General features: G+C 37.1%; 1 protein-coding gene across 2 annotated transcripts in view; it reads right to left on the bottom strand.

The window, feature by feature from the left end:
• LOC111811517 overlaps positions 1–10,895 on the bottom strand; it is a 19,496-nt gene extending 8,601 nt beyond the window's left edge. For both annotated transcript variants that reach the window (XM_023698408.1, XM_023698409.1), the window contains exons 1-7: positions 10,616–10,895; positions 10,316–10,399; positions 10,035–10,108; positions 9,899–9,932; positions 9,695–9,753; positions 8,650–8,764; positions 8,452–8,489 (exon numbers count right to left, since the gene is read on the bottom strand). In XM_023698408.1, coding sequence (XP_023554176.1) covers positions 8,452–8,489; positions 8,650–8,764; positions 9,695–9,753; positions 9,899–9,932; positions 10,035–10,108; positions 10,316–10,399; positions 10,616–10,855 — 644 coding nt within the window. In that variant the 5' untranslated portion in view covers positions 10,856–10,895. The remainder of the gene's footprint in view (positions 1–8,451; positions 8,490–8,649; positions 8,765–9,694; positions 9,754–9,898; positions 9,933–10,034; positions 10,109–10,315; positions 10,400–10,615) is intronic.
• Positions 10,896–12,842: the final 1,947 nt, after the last annotated feature.

The raw sequence follows: 12,842 nt of genomic DNA, 5'->3' as shown, positions 1-12,842 counted from the left end.
CCCCCCCGTAAACTCTTTTTTCCCACTTTACAGCGTTTAGGAAGATTTTAGCTTCTGTATGACTTTGAGAATCTGCTTTTGATTAAATGATAGTCAAGAAAGGAATTGAAAAATCTACAGCATTGAAAATAAATTCCTTGCCATTCGGTCTTGATTTTAGAGGTAGGAATGTTAATGTTGGAAATTTCCCATTATCGAAATAAAAAAACCAAAGCAGAAGAACAACTTCCTCTTCGAGTTCCTAAACTTTATCCTAAAATTAAACAACTACTAACAAATTTTCCTAATCGATCTCCTAAACTTTCAAATCAATAACTACTAAATAATTAACCTAAAATTGCTCTAGGTTAATAACTTCCTTTGCTGAGGTAAGCTTATTAACTCACATTCTCCTCCCTAAAATTGCTCTAGGTTAATAACTTCTTTTGCTAAGTTAAGCTTATTAACTCACATTCTCCTCCCGTAAGCTTGACTTTGTTCGAGATTTTTCACTCCCAGCAATTCTCGCATCTCTGCAAACTTAACCCTTGCTAGGGCCTTGGTTAGAATATCCGCACGTTGCTCTCTAGTGCATAAGAACTCCACAACGATTTGTCTCTTCTCAACACACTTACGGATTAAATGGAAGCGAGTGTCAATGTGTTTGTTGTGTCCGTGAAACACTGGATTCTCCATCAGTGCAATCGTGGATTTGTTATCGATGTAGAGAGTTACCGGCTTTAGTTCACTTCTAATCACTTTGCTCAACAAATTTCTCAATCACAATGCTTGGCACAACACCGTAGTTGCTGCCATGAACTCCGCCTCACAGGAAGATAGTGTCACAGTTTGTTGCTTCTGAGATTGGCAAGAGATCAAATTTCCGTTGAGATAAAACACCATTCCTGCGATGCTTTTTCTATCGTCAATGTCTCCAGCTAAATCACTATCGGTAAAACCGACTAGTTCTTCAAGACCTCGCCCTCTTTGATACTTCAACCCATAGCTTGTGGTTCCCTTCACATAACTGAGAATGTGCTTAACCGCTTGATAATGCATCATAGTGGGCTTTTCCATGTACCTACTCATTATTCCAACGACGTATGAAAGGTCCAAACAAGTATGAGTCAAGTACCTTAGACTTCCGATAACACGCCTATACTCAATGGGATTCACCAAGCTTCCTTCAGCATCTTTCCCGAGTTGTAACTTTGCTTCCATAGGATACTTGGCCGGGTTGCATTCTGCCATCTTAAATTGCTGCAACGACTTCTTAGCATAGGTCGATTGCTTTAGCGTGATGCAATCTTTCCTTTGGTCCACTTCAATACCGAGGTAGTACGTGAGTAACCCAAGATCAGTCATCTCAAATTCTTTCATCATCTGCTGCTTGAACTCTTTGACACCTTCCACACTTGTGCCAGTGACGATCAGGTCATCAACGTACACGCCAACGATGAGTGTTTCAACCTCATCGTTTCTTATATACTGTTAGTGAAAGAGTGAGTTATTGAATGATTGATGAGAAGATTAAATTATGAAGAGCAAGAATGCTCTGTATATATACACAGAATACGATATCTAGAAAATCTACCTAAAAATTTGCAGAAAATCTGGTAACAAACCAGTAAACAAATCAAAACAAAATCTAATCAAATCAAAACTAAATCAAATCAAAAACTAAATCTAACTCCTAACTCTAACGGAGAATTAGTTAGATACTAACTGACAGGAATCTAAACAAATATGTGATCTTTAACGCTCCTCCTTGTTTAGATGCTGTGAACTCCAAGCTTTTTTTTTTTTTTTTTGAACACCCATCTTGCTCCAGTTATCTTTCTGTTTAGAGGTCGATCAACCAACTCCAAGATTTTGTTTTTCTCGATCACCGAAAGCTCCTCCTCTTACAGGTGCATCATTAACCAAAGCATCTTGTCGTTCATCTTCAGACTCTTCTAACGTGATACCAAAGAAATTGTTTGGTGCATTAGAAATTTGATTCACCTTCGTCAGTTCTTCCCAATTTCATTGCTCATTTCCAGCAAAATGAACATCTCGGCTCACAATAACACAACTAATGTGTGGTTGAAAAACTCTGTAAGCTTTTGATATAATGTTATACCCAACAAAGATGGCAGCTTCTGCCTTTTTGTCAAGCTTATCACGCTTGACCGGTGGAATGTAAGTGAAGCAAAGACACCCAAATACTCTAAGAAACTTTAAAGAAGGTTTGCAACCATACCAAACTTCAAATGGTGCGAGGACCTTCACATCTTTTGTTGAAATTCGACTTTGCAAGCACAGAACAGTGTTTGCTGCTTTTCCCCAAAAACGTTTTGGAAGATCCTTCTTATGAAGCATGCATCTCGTCATCTCCATTATGAATCTATTCCTCCTTTCACTGACGTCATTCTGTTGAGGAATGTATGGTGCTGTCAATTGATGTTCAATTTCAGCCTCTTCATAAAACCTGTTAAAAGTTTCTGAAGTGTACTCCTTGCTATTATCTGATCTTATAGTTTGAATCAAGCATGTACCTTCATTCTCAACTTTGGCTTTGAATTTCCAAAATACACCCGCAACTTCTGACTTTTGCTTCAGCAAGAAGATCCAACACATTCTTATTAGATCATTAATAAAAGCAATGTAATAAAGATTACCATTTAATGATGGTGTTCGCTGAGGACCACAAAGATCAATATGAACCAGCTGCAGTTTTTTTGAGACTCTCCATGCCTGTTTAGGAAAGANGCAAAGACACCCAAATACTCTAAGAAACTTTAAAGAAGGTTTGCAACCATACCAAACTTCAAATGGTGCGAGGACCTTCACATCTTTTGTTGAAATTCGACTTTGCAAGCACAGAACAGTGTTTGCTGCTTTTCCCCAAAAACGTTTTGGAAGATCCTTCTTATGAAGCATGCATCTCGTCATCTCCATTATGAATCTATTCCTCCTTTCACTGACGTCATTCTGTTGAGGAATGTATGGTGCTGTCAATTGATGTTCAATTTCAGCCTCTTCATAAAACCTGTTAAAAGTTTCTGAAGTGTACTCCTTGCTATTATCTGATCTTATAGTTTGAATCAAGCATGTACCTTCATTCTCAACTTTGGCTTTGAATTTCCAAAATACACCCGCAACTTCTGACTTTTGCTTCAGCAAGAAGATCCAACACATTCTTATTAGATCATTAATAAAAGCAATGTAATAAAGATTACCATTTAATGATGGTGTTCGCTGAGGACCACAAAGATCAGTATGAACCAGTTGCAGTTTTTTCGAGCCTCTCCATGCCTGTTTAGGAAAGGGTTGCCTATGTTGCTTCCCAAAATTACAAGTATGGCAAGGAGGCATGTCCTCATCAATGTCAGTAAGTTCTTCTACCGGCTTCTTTGATTGCATCTAAAGCAAACCTTGATGATGAAAGTGTTTAAGTCTTTTGTGTCAAATCTCAGTGGCACTAACTCTAGATATAAAGGCCGTCGGATTTAGAGAAAAGCTTTTTCCTTCCATTTTGACATTGAACAAGTCTTTGCCACTGGCATCTTTGATCAAGCACTGCTTATTTTCAAACAACACTTTATAGCCTTTATCAAGTAATTGACCAACGCTTAACAGATTTTGATCAATTTTAGGTACAAATAAAACATCTGGAATAAATTTTGTACCTTCATAGCCAAGCTACTGTGCCTTTTCCCTTGACTTCCAAGTGTTCACCATTGCCAATCCTCACTCTCTTGACTTCAGTGTCTCTTAATTCCTCAAAAAACTCCTCGTCATATGTCATGTGATTTGTGCCCCCACTATCAATCAACCAGCTCTCGCTTGATTCTTTGCTTGAGGAAGAAGTGACCATACACAATTGATCTTCTTCCTCTTCTTGATCAACTACTTGTGCATCTACTTCTTTCACCTGATATTTGGCTTTGCAGATCACAGCTTCATGTCCAAGTTGATTACATTTGGAGCAAAAGGCGTCGGGTCTTCTCCAACAGTTGTATGGTGGATGACCTTTCTTCTCACAATGGCGGCAAGGTGGATAGGATTTTTTGAAACCTCCTCCTTTTGTCTTTTGATAATTGGCAAATGAATCTCCATACGTCAATTGATATTTGAAATTTTTGTTGTTTTTATACATGCTGCTGTCTTGATGCTTAACAAGCAAGGCACCTTCAATCACCCCTTCTTGCCTCATAGACCTCCTTTGCTCTTGTGCTTGTAAAGCATTCAAGAGCTCTGTAAGAGAAATCTTTGACAAGTCTTTGGTGTTCTCCAGAGTAGTAATGGTGGCTTCAAACTTCTCTGGAACAGTGACTAGCAGCTTTTCAACGATCCTGGAATCATTTAATACAGAACCAAGCAATCTCACCTTGTTGGCGATGCTGAGAAGTCTGTCAGAGTACTCTTTTACCGACTCTGACTCCTTCATCTTCTGCAACTCGAAATCCCTGATCAAATTCAGGACTTTCATTCCACGAATCCTCTCATCTCCTTCATATTCGGTCTTGAGATAATCCCAGATTTCCTTTGCTGTTTTAAGGGACATTATTCGCATGAAGATCATTTGAGATACAGCGGCAAATAGACAAGCTTTCGCTTTTGATTTCCTTGTCTTCTTTTCTTTCTGTAATTTGATTTGTGCTACAGTAGGATTTGCTAGAAGCGGAGGGACCTCGTAATCCTCTTCTATTGCTTCCCAAAGATCCAAGGCCTCCAAATAAGTCTCCATACGAACTGCCCACATTTGATAATTGTCTCCATCGAAAACTGGTGGTGCAACAGCGGAAAAACTGGATTCTCCTCCCATATTGATCTCACAGATCCCTTAAGAAGATAGCTCTGATACCAATGGTTAGTGAAAGAGTGAGTTATTGAATGATTGATGAGAAGATTAAATTATGAAGAGCAAGAATGCTCTATATATATACACAGAATACGATATCTAGAAAATCTACCTAAAAATCTGCAGAAAATCTGATAACAAACCAGTAAACAAATCAAAACAAAATCTAATCAAATCAAAACTAAATCAAATCAAAAACTAAATCTAACTCCTAACTATAACGGAGATTTAGTTAGATACTAACTGACAGTAATCTAAACAAATACGTGATCTTTAACATATACACTGCTTGTTCTTGTGAGCACTTCATGGAATTTAGACTCTTTAAACTCTTGTCCATACGGATGTTCCACGCCCTTGGTGCTTGTCGTAAACCGTAGAGGGCCTTTGATAACTTGTACATTTTGTGCTCTTCGGCTTTGATGATGAACCCTTCCGGTTGGACAACATACACTTCTTCCTGGAGGTCACCATTTAGAAATGTTGATTTGACATCCAAGTGATGGACCTCCCACCCGTGTTGAGCTGCGAGGGCAAGAATCAACCATACAGTGTCCAGTCTAGCCACAAGCGCGAAAACCTTCTCAAAATCAACTTCTTGTCGTTGCACGTGTCCCTTCGCCACAAGTCTTACTTTATACTTGATGACATTTCCTTCATTATTCTTCTCCCGCTTAAACACCCACTTCAAAACGAGGGGCTTGTGTCCGGACGGTAATTTAGTTAGTGCCCACGTCTTGTTCTTCTCAATGGCCTCAAGCTCCTTTTGCATGGCCTCCTACCACATTGTGTCAGTCAACCCTCACAGTAGGTTGTCGACTCCTCGGCCGCGAGCAACACTAACTCATCGGGATCCAGTTCTACTTCAAGTGTATCCACATAAATTTCAGCAAGTGAACGAAACTTTTTTAGTTCATCCTCTGTTGTGGATCCTCCTGTGATCTTGCTTGAGCTCTCTTGTTCTAGAGAGTCCATCACACCTTTCAGTGTCGCTGATGATAACATGTGTGGACTTGTTGGTGTTGCTATAGGGGCACTTTCTAGGTCTATTGCATCTCCCTCTTCTTCCAAAGTAGTGAACTCTGTAACAGTCTCCTTGTTATCGCCAACGCTGCACCAATTCCACTTCTTCTCTTCTTCGAATACGACATCTCTACTTACATGGATTTTCTCATGTTGCGGATCATGCAACATGTGTGCCTTGGTTCCATCCTCTACGCCAAAGTAGACCATCTTTTGGCTTCTGTCATCAAGCTTTTTGATATATGTTTTGCAGTCTTAACATGTGTTGTACAACCGAAGACTCTTAGGTACTCGAAGTGAGGTGTCTTACCGAACCATGCTTCGTAGGGGCTGTAAGTGTCCAGTGCCTTTGTCGATAAACGATTTAGAAGATAAACCGCATGCTCGTGAGTAGGCTTCTTGCAGTATTCATTATGGTGCGATTTTATCGTTCGACCACACCGTTTTGTTGTGGAGTGTATGGTGCAATGAGTTGACGCTTGATACCTTCTCTATTGACGAAACTTGCAGACCCAGCTTAGCTATGGCATGCAAGACTTGGGCATGTGAACTTTCAAACGCTCAAAATGATGGGAGAGAATATGGCTATGCGGCTACCCAAAATCACACCCGAACCAGCTATGTGAAAGTTGCTTAGTCTCCAAATAAGCAAGACTATTGTTCCCAGCTCAAACCAGTTTCCATGTTGAGCGATCACTGCAACTGGTACATGCAGATTTGTGTGGCCCGATCACCCGATGGCTGGTAATAAGTATTTTCCTGCTTGTTGACGATTACCGTCGTTGGATGTGGGCGTACATGATACCAAATGTTGGAAATTGCCCACGATCGAAATATGTCGAAACAAATAACTGAAGCAGAAGAACAACTCGAGGGGAGAGAGCTTTAAAATAAAGGAACCTTAAGCACTTATGCTTTATCTTTTCTTTTTCTTGTTTTCTTTTTTTTTTTAGAACTAACATACATCTCATTAGTATGTAGAGTGAAAATTGCACAACCTATCTCTAAACTTCCTCCTCAAGTTCCTAAACTTTCTCCTAAAATTAAGCAACTACTAGCAACTATTCCTTCTCCTAAACTTTCAAATCAATAACTACTAAATAATTATCCTAAAATTGCTTTAGGTTAATAACTTCTTTTGCTAAGTTAACTCACAGGAAATTTTATTTGTAACAGCTTGGTACAAGACAAAGAAATAGAGAAGGAAAACTTGTAGTCCTATACTCTGTAATATACTAAAGATAATTCGAAGAGGTTTGTAAAGAAGGAATAAGATGGATTCACTTTAGTTAGGTCAATCATACATAGCCTGAAACTATTGCGGTCGTCGTTGCAACAAAGAGTTCGGGTAAATCTAAATCATGAGTCCTAATGGTTTCACGGTTGATTTTTCAAGAAATTATGAAAGCTTATAAAGTCAGCAGTTGAAGATCTTTCACGAATTCTATGAAAATGATGGCTTAAATGCATCTATCAAGGAGAACCTCATTTACTTAATTCAGAAGAAAGAAAAGGCTAGAGGTGTGGAAGATTTTAGGTCAACTTATTTGGAAACTATTAATTATAAGATATTGGCTAAAGTATTAACTGAAAGACTCGAGGAAATTATCCCTTCTATTATTTCTTGAACCAAAATGCTTTTATTGAAGAAAGAAAGATCATCAACCCAGTTTTGGTGGCTAATGAAGCTATGGAAAACAATAAAAGCAGTAAGAAGATCGGTTGGTTGCTTAAATTAGAACTTGAGAAGGGACGTAAAAAGAGTGGATTGGGATTTCTTCTTGGAAATCTCAAAGAAGAATGGTTTTAGGGGAAGTAGAGAAGATGGATAAAAGGTTGAGTTCATAGCACCAGATTTTCATTTTTTTCCCTCAATGATAAACCACATGGAACAATTTCTTCGTGATTACTAGTGATGTGTTGAGGAGATTGCATGAAAATGGCCTTTCTAATAGTGAATTTTAGGGACCTTTTTAATGGCAATAATGTTCTTCATGTTGCTCATCTTCATTTGACGATAATACATAAATTTCAGTCTAGATAAATTTTATGATTGAAAATTTACTGATATCAGAAACTTGTTCAGATGTGGTGTCTTTTGCAACAATAATCCTTTTTGTATCAAGGTATAGAATCTTTGTGATGCTGTAAATTAAAGGGCTAGGGTAGCTCAGCTCAGGAGAGTTCAGAAGATTGGGGATTGTAATGGTCTTAATGGGAACTTTAATGCTTTCATTAGTACTTTCATTCTAAAACTTTTAACTATTTGAATGAAAAGTTTGGTTGCTTTAAAAATAAAAAAACAAAACTATCAAGATATTAGGTGACCAGAACTGGTTAAAGTAAAATTACTGTAAAACAAAAAGGAGTCTCGTTAAAGTAAAATTAGTGTAAAACAAACCGGAGTCTGATTTCAATTTGAGGAACATGTGAGAATCACTTTTAACTACAAGCACAAAACTACGGCCAGCTATATCATGCTTGGCAAATATACTTACTTTACAGAAGGACAACAGATTATTGCATCTATTCTAGACTACTTCAACCCTCAAGGTAATAATATTTTGTTTTATAGAAAGGAGAAAAATAAATAAATGACATACTCTGTTGATGTGCGTAGTAATTCATACACCATTTCTGTCTGCAGATATAAAAGCTTGTTAGTAGTAGGCAGTTATACAAAGAGTTAGCACATAACAGGTCTCAAGAGATAAAACAGGGGAAGATTTGAATATATATATATAGATAGATAGATAGATATAGATATTGTATGTATATACACACACACACATATGCAGCACCTGTAAGACATTTGGCAGATTAAGTCTTTGAGCAAGTTGGGTGGCAATGGTTGACTTCCCAACACAGGCAGTTCCACATACAAGAATCACCAAAGGGACCCTTTGATGGTGAAATCTAGCAAAGATTACATAGAACTTAGCAACATATAGAAGAAGTATGAAATGCCATGGTCGATTGTACCATATTTGTTGGAAAGATGATACGAGAACCCTAATGCATTGACCTAAGAAGCCTGTGATTGCAGACCCATAGCATAAACTTTCCATTCAACTTAAAGGAAAAGTTAAAAGAAAATTACCTTCAGTTCGAGTTCGTAGAAGCAAGAACCCAATTCCCTACTCCNAAAAAAAAAAAAAAAAAAAAAAAAAAAAAAAAAAAAAAAAAAAAAAAACTCCAAAACACTCCACAAGTTCGAACCAATCAACCTTTCTATGACATGCAAATTCAAAACTATGCCCAAGATTTGTAATAGGAGTTCAATACACAAAGCAACTGAAAAATGTCGTAACAAGACCCAATTCATTAAAATCAAGTTGTCCTCACAATGATGCACTGGAGGGTTATTTATAGCTTCCAATCAGGGGCTCTCTAAAATGGAAAAGAAATCTTCAATTCCCGACATGGAAATGTTGTGGCTTGATTTTCATCCCTTCATGATCGATGTGAGTTGGGTACTTTCATGATCACATCAAAAATTATGAATTTCCAACCCTTTTTAGTTACTTCATCCCTTAGTATTCAAGCTTTTCCATAACTTGTATTCATCAAAAGAAGAAAAAACATTCATAACCAATATTCTTACTAACAGAATAAATCAGACCAACATTAGTAGAAGAAATAAAAAAATACTCTTTATAGAGTGCTTGTGATCTTATGTTCTCAAAATCGATGAAATGTGATATTGCATTATCATGCAACAGCAGTTGAAAGTGAGAACTATGGGTTAAAGTAATGGGGAAGATAGAGAGACAAGAAAAATGAAATACACATTCTGCATACACTTATTAAGCCTAATGAAGTACACACTCAAGGAAATGTACAAACCTCGTCATCATTTTATACCGATTTATGTACTCTTCCCCATAACCACGCCGCTCCATGAGCTATAGGTAAACATTACAACATAATGAAAAAGAAATAGTAATTCATCAGCTTTGTATTTCTCTGCAACCTTGTTAAAGCTGTATTGTAATAAGTGAATGCAAAATTCAGCATATAAAAGCAAAACATTCAGCTGAGATCATATACCTTGAAAATATTAGCTTCCAAATCAGATTGTGAGCTACAATAATATAAAAATGAAATTAAAAATTAAAAAAATTAAAATAAAATAAAATCCGATGTTAATATGACAAAGGAGGAGAAGACAGGAAACATGTCTCACACATCTAAAAGGCTATTATCTACGAGCAGCTTCTTGAGTTCCAATGCAATTTTAATAGCAACATGATTTGGAATCTGAAATTAGAAGAGTAGGAATTAAGATATAAATGAGAATTCAAACCAACATTACTTTTGCTCCCCAAGCAGAGACTAGAAATAGAAGAGACAATAAATTATACTCCTAACAACGATGAATGATTTCTACTAAGACATATTAAGCAAAAACTGGGCAAAAGACAGTAAGAAAGTATTTCAAAAAATATAATTTGGATGCTCTTGTACCTTGGTTACTGTCAACATCCTGCTGAGCAAAAACCGGGACAAAACATAATAGTGATCCGCGTTATCTCCCAACCACACCTTCACCTGTCATAAAACAACACAAGCGACCACATGCAATAAAAAATCAAATAGAAATTTAAAAAAATATATATACAAGAACAATGAAGTAGAATTCCTAGGTGAATCCGAACAAGAAATCAAGAAGGAACGTGAAATCAAACTGAAATTGAGCCACTTCTTACATATCCATCAGTTCACTCAGCAGAGAAGCAAAGAATTGAAAGGAAAAACAAAATTTACCTTGACAAAATCGTACTTGGAGGAGGTGTTACGCGAGGGCAATCTGGGAACCGGCAAAGATGACCAATCTTTGAGATTGTCATTAGATTGAGAAGAGTTACCGGCAGCGGTGATTGTTTCATCAGCGGTGCTGGTGCTGGTGCTGGTGCTGGTGCCGGTACCGGTGTCGATGGTGGTGTTGATCTCGAGGTTTGACGTTAGCACAGAGACAGCCATCCCCTTGTCCTTCGGTTTCTTCATTTTCTTTTGCCGTGTTTTGCTTTCTATTTCAATGATATAACCACAAAATTCGGGGTATTTATACCCCACTCTCTAGGTGATTGCCATGTCACATCCAACTATATTCAACTAAGTTTTCAACTTAGGATGTGTTTAGATTATTATTTTTCAAGGATTTAATTTTTTTTAAAAAAAATGCATTTTCCTCAACTCGTTCTCTTTTTTGTTTCATGTAATCATGTTGGGTCGGGATGGTCCGCTTTTTTGCACACTTAACTTGTACCCAACTCGAATCAAATCAAGTCCTAAAATCACAACCCAACCCAACTTTTATACTTTGATCATCACCCATCATTTGTTGCAATCTACTATTGGCCACCACCAATGTCAGAGGTCGAAAATCATCATCATTACCCTCGATAACCATCTTCTACCATGCCGGTTGGCTTGCAACAATTGGATCCTACTACCTCCCACTGACGACCATCATCACCTCACCACCGACAACAAACTGCCACCACCCACCATCAACGATCACTCTTACGACTAAAGATGGTCAGCTAGTCATAGTATTTTAAATACAATTTTGAAGTTATTAGTTCATAGTATTTAGTAGTGATCTTTTATAGTAATTTGACATTTGTAGAACATTTTACACAAACCAAATATTTGTATCAAAATACTTTTGAAAAAACTGTAACTTTCATTTTAAATCGTGTTTATTTAAAAAAATGGACGTGAATTCTTGATTTGATTGATTCTTCTATCTCATCCCTAAACAGAAGTTAAAATTCATGGACCTCAAACGTAATTCAACAATTCCCAAACTTAGATGAGTAGTTGCTATAGAATCGGCTCATGAATAAGTAGTACAATTCCTGCTCATATAGACAAGTAATTGCCCTCAAGGCCTCTCTACATAATCTAAAGTAATTTCTACGCATACAGATAGATATTTGTATGCACAAAACTAGGTAATTAGCATAATTTTCTGTAAAGGGAAGATATTTAAAACATAAGCCCGTACATAAATTTATATTATATTAAGGAAGTATTTATACAAACTTAGGTTTAAACACAAAATAAGAAACGATCTCAAAAAAATATTTCAAAATATAATAAGTTTGAGAACAAGTGGTTGATTTATGGCTCTCGCTCGAAAGTCAGCTCCCACCCTCGATCAACTCCTAATTACCTAAAAAAAAATAGAAAGCATGAAGTGAGTAAAAACTTAGTCAATAGCCTACTTATAGGCTATGGATCGCATTCTTAAGCTAGGGTGTTATACCTTATTGAGTTTCCAGGGACTTAGTACGTAAAAATTATCTAACTCATATCACATAGTTATCTTGAAAACTTCCTGTAAAGTTGCCTTTAAATTTCTCTTCGTCGTTACATTGAATGGTGCAACATGATCATAACATCCTACTAGTAGCTCCTAATGTACGGCATCTCGTTTAGGTGAAGGAAAAACAGGAGGCCAATCATGACATCCTACTCATGGCACATGGTGCAGGACATTCCACCTAGAAGAGAAATTAGGGTCTCGTAACACACCACGTGATGGGAGATGATGGTCACTTGTGGGCATGGTTCCTAGCAACTTAATTATCGTAGGGCGTAGGGTATGATCTTCAATGATACATGGTTGAGATCTATGTCTTAGTGTGAGGTAGCCTTAAAAATTTTCTTAGATATAATTTAGGTGGTACTATATGGTATGGAGGTCTCAAAAGATGACACCTTAATGTGGTTCGATGGACATGAAAACTTATTAATTCCTAGATAGTCATGTTTCAAGATTGTGTATAATGTTTTAAATCATGTAGGTGTCATTAAGGTCGTGAACCGTGCGTATCATGGTTGGAGGGTATTATGGTCATTTTACACTACTTCTTGGTTTACCAACTTAATCTCCTTCAACTACCAAATTTCGTACCTAACCTTAACATATCATATTATGCCAAATTTTAAAGTTTTATAGGTAGCGAAGTTCATTTATGGGATC

Source organism: Cucurbita pepo, chromosome LG15 (genome assembly GCF_002806865.2).
Source record: "Cucurbita pepo subsp. pepo cultivar mu-cu-16 chromosome LG15, ASM280686v2, whole genome shotgun sequence".
NCBI lineage: Eukaryota > Viridiplantae > Streptophyta > Magnoliopsida > Cucurbitales > Cucurbitaceae > Cucurbita > Cucurbita pepo.
The sequence above is the reverse complement of the archived record's forward strand: the minus strand, read 5'-3'. Positions and strand labels throughout refer to the sequence as shown.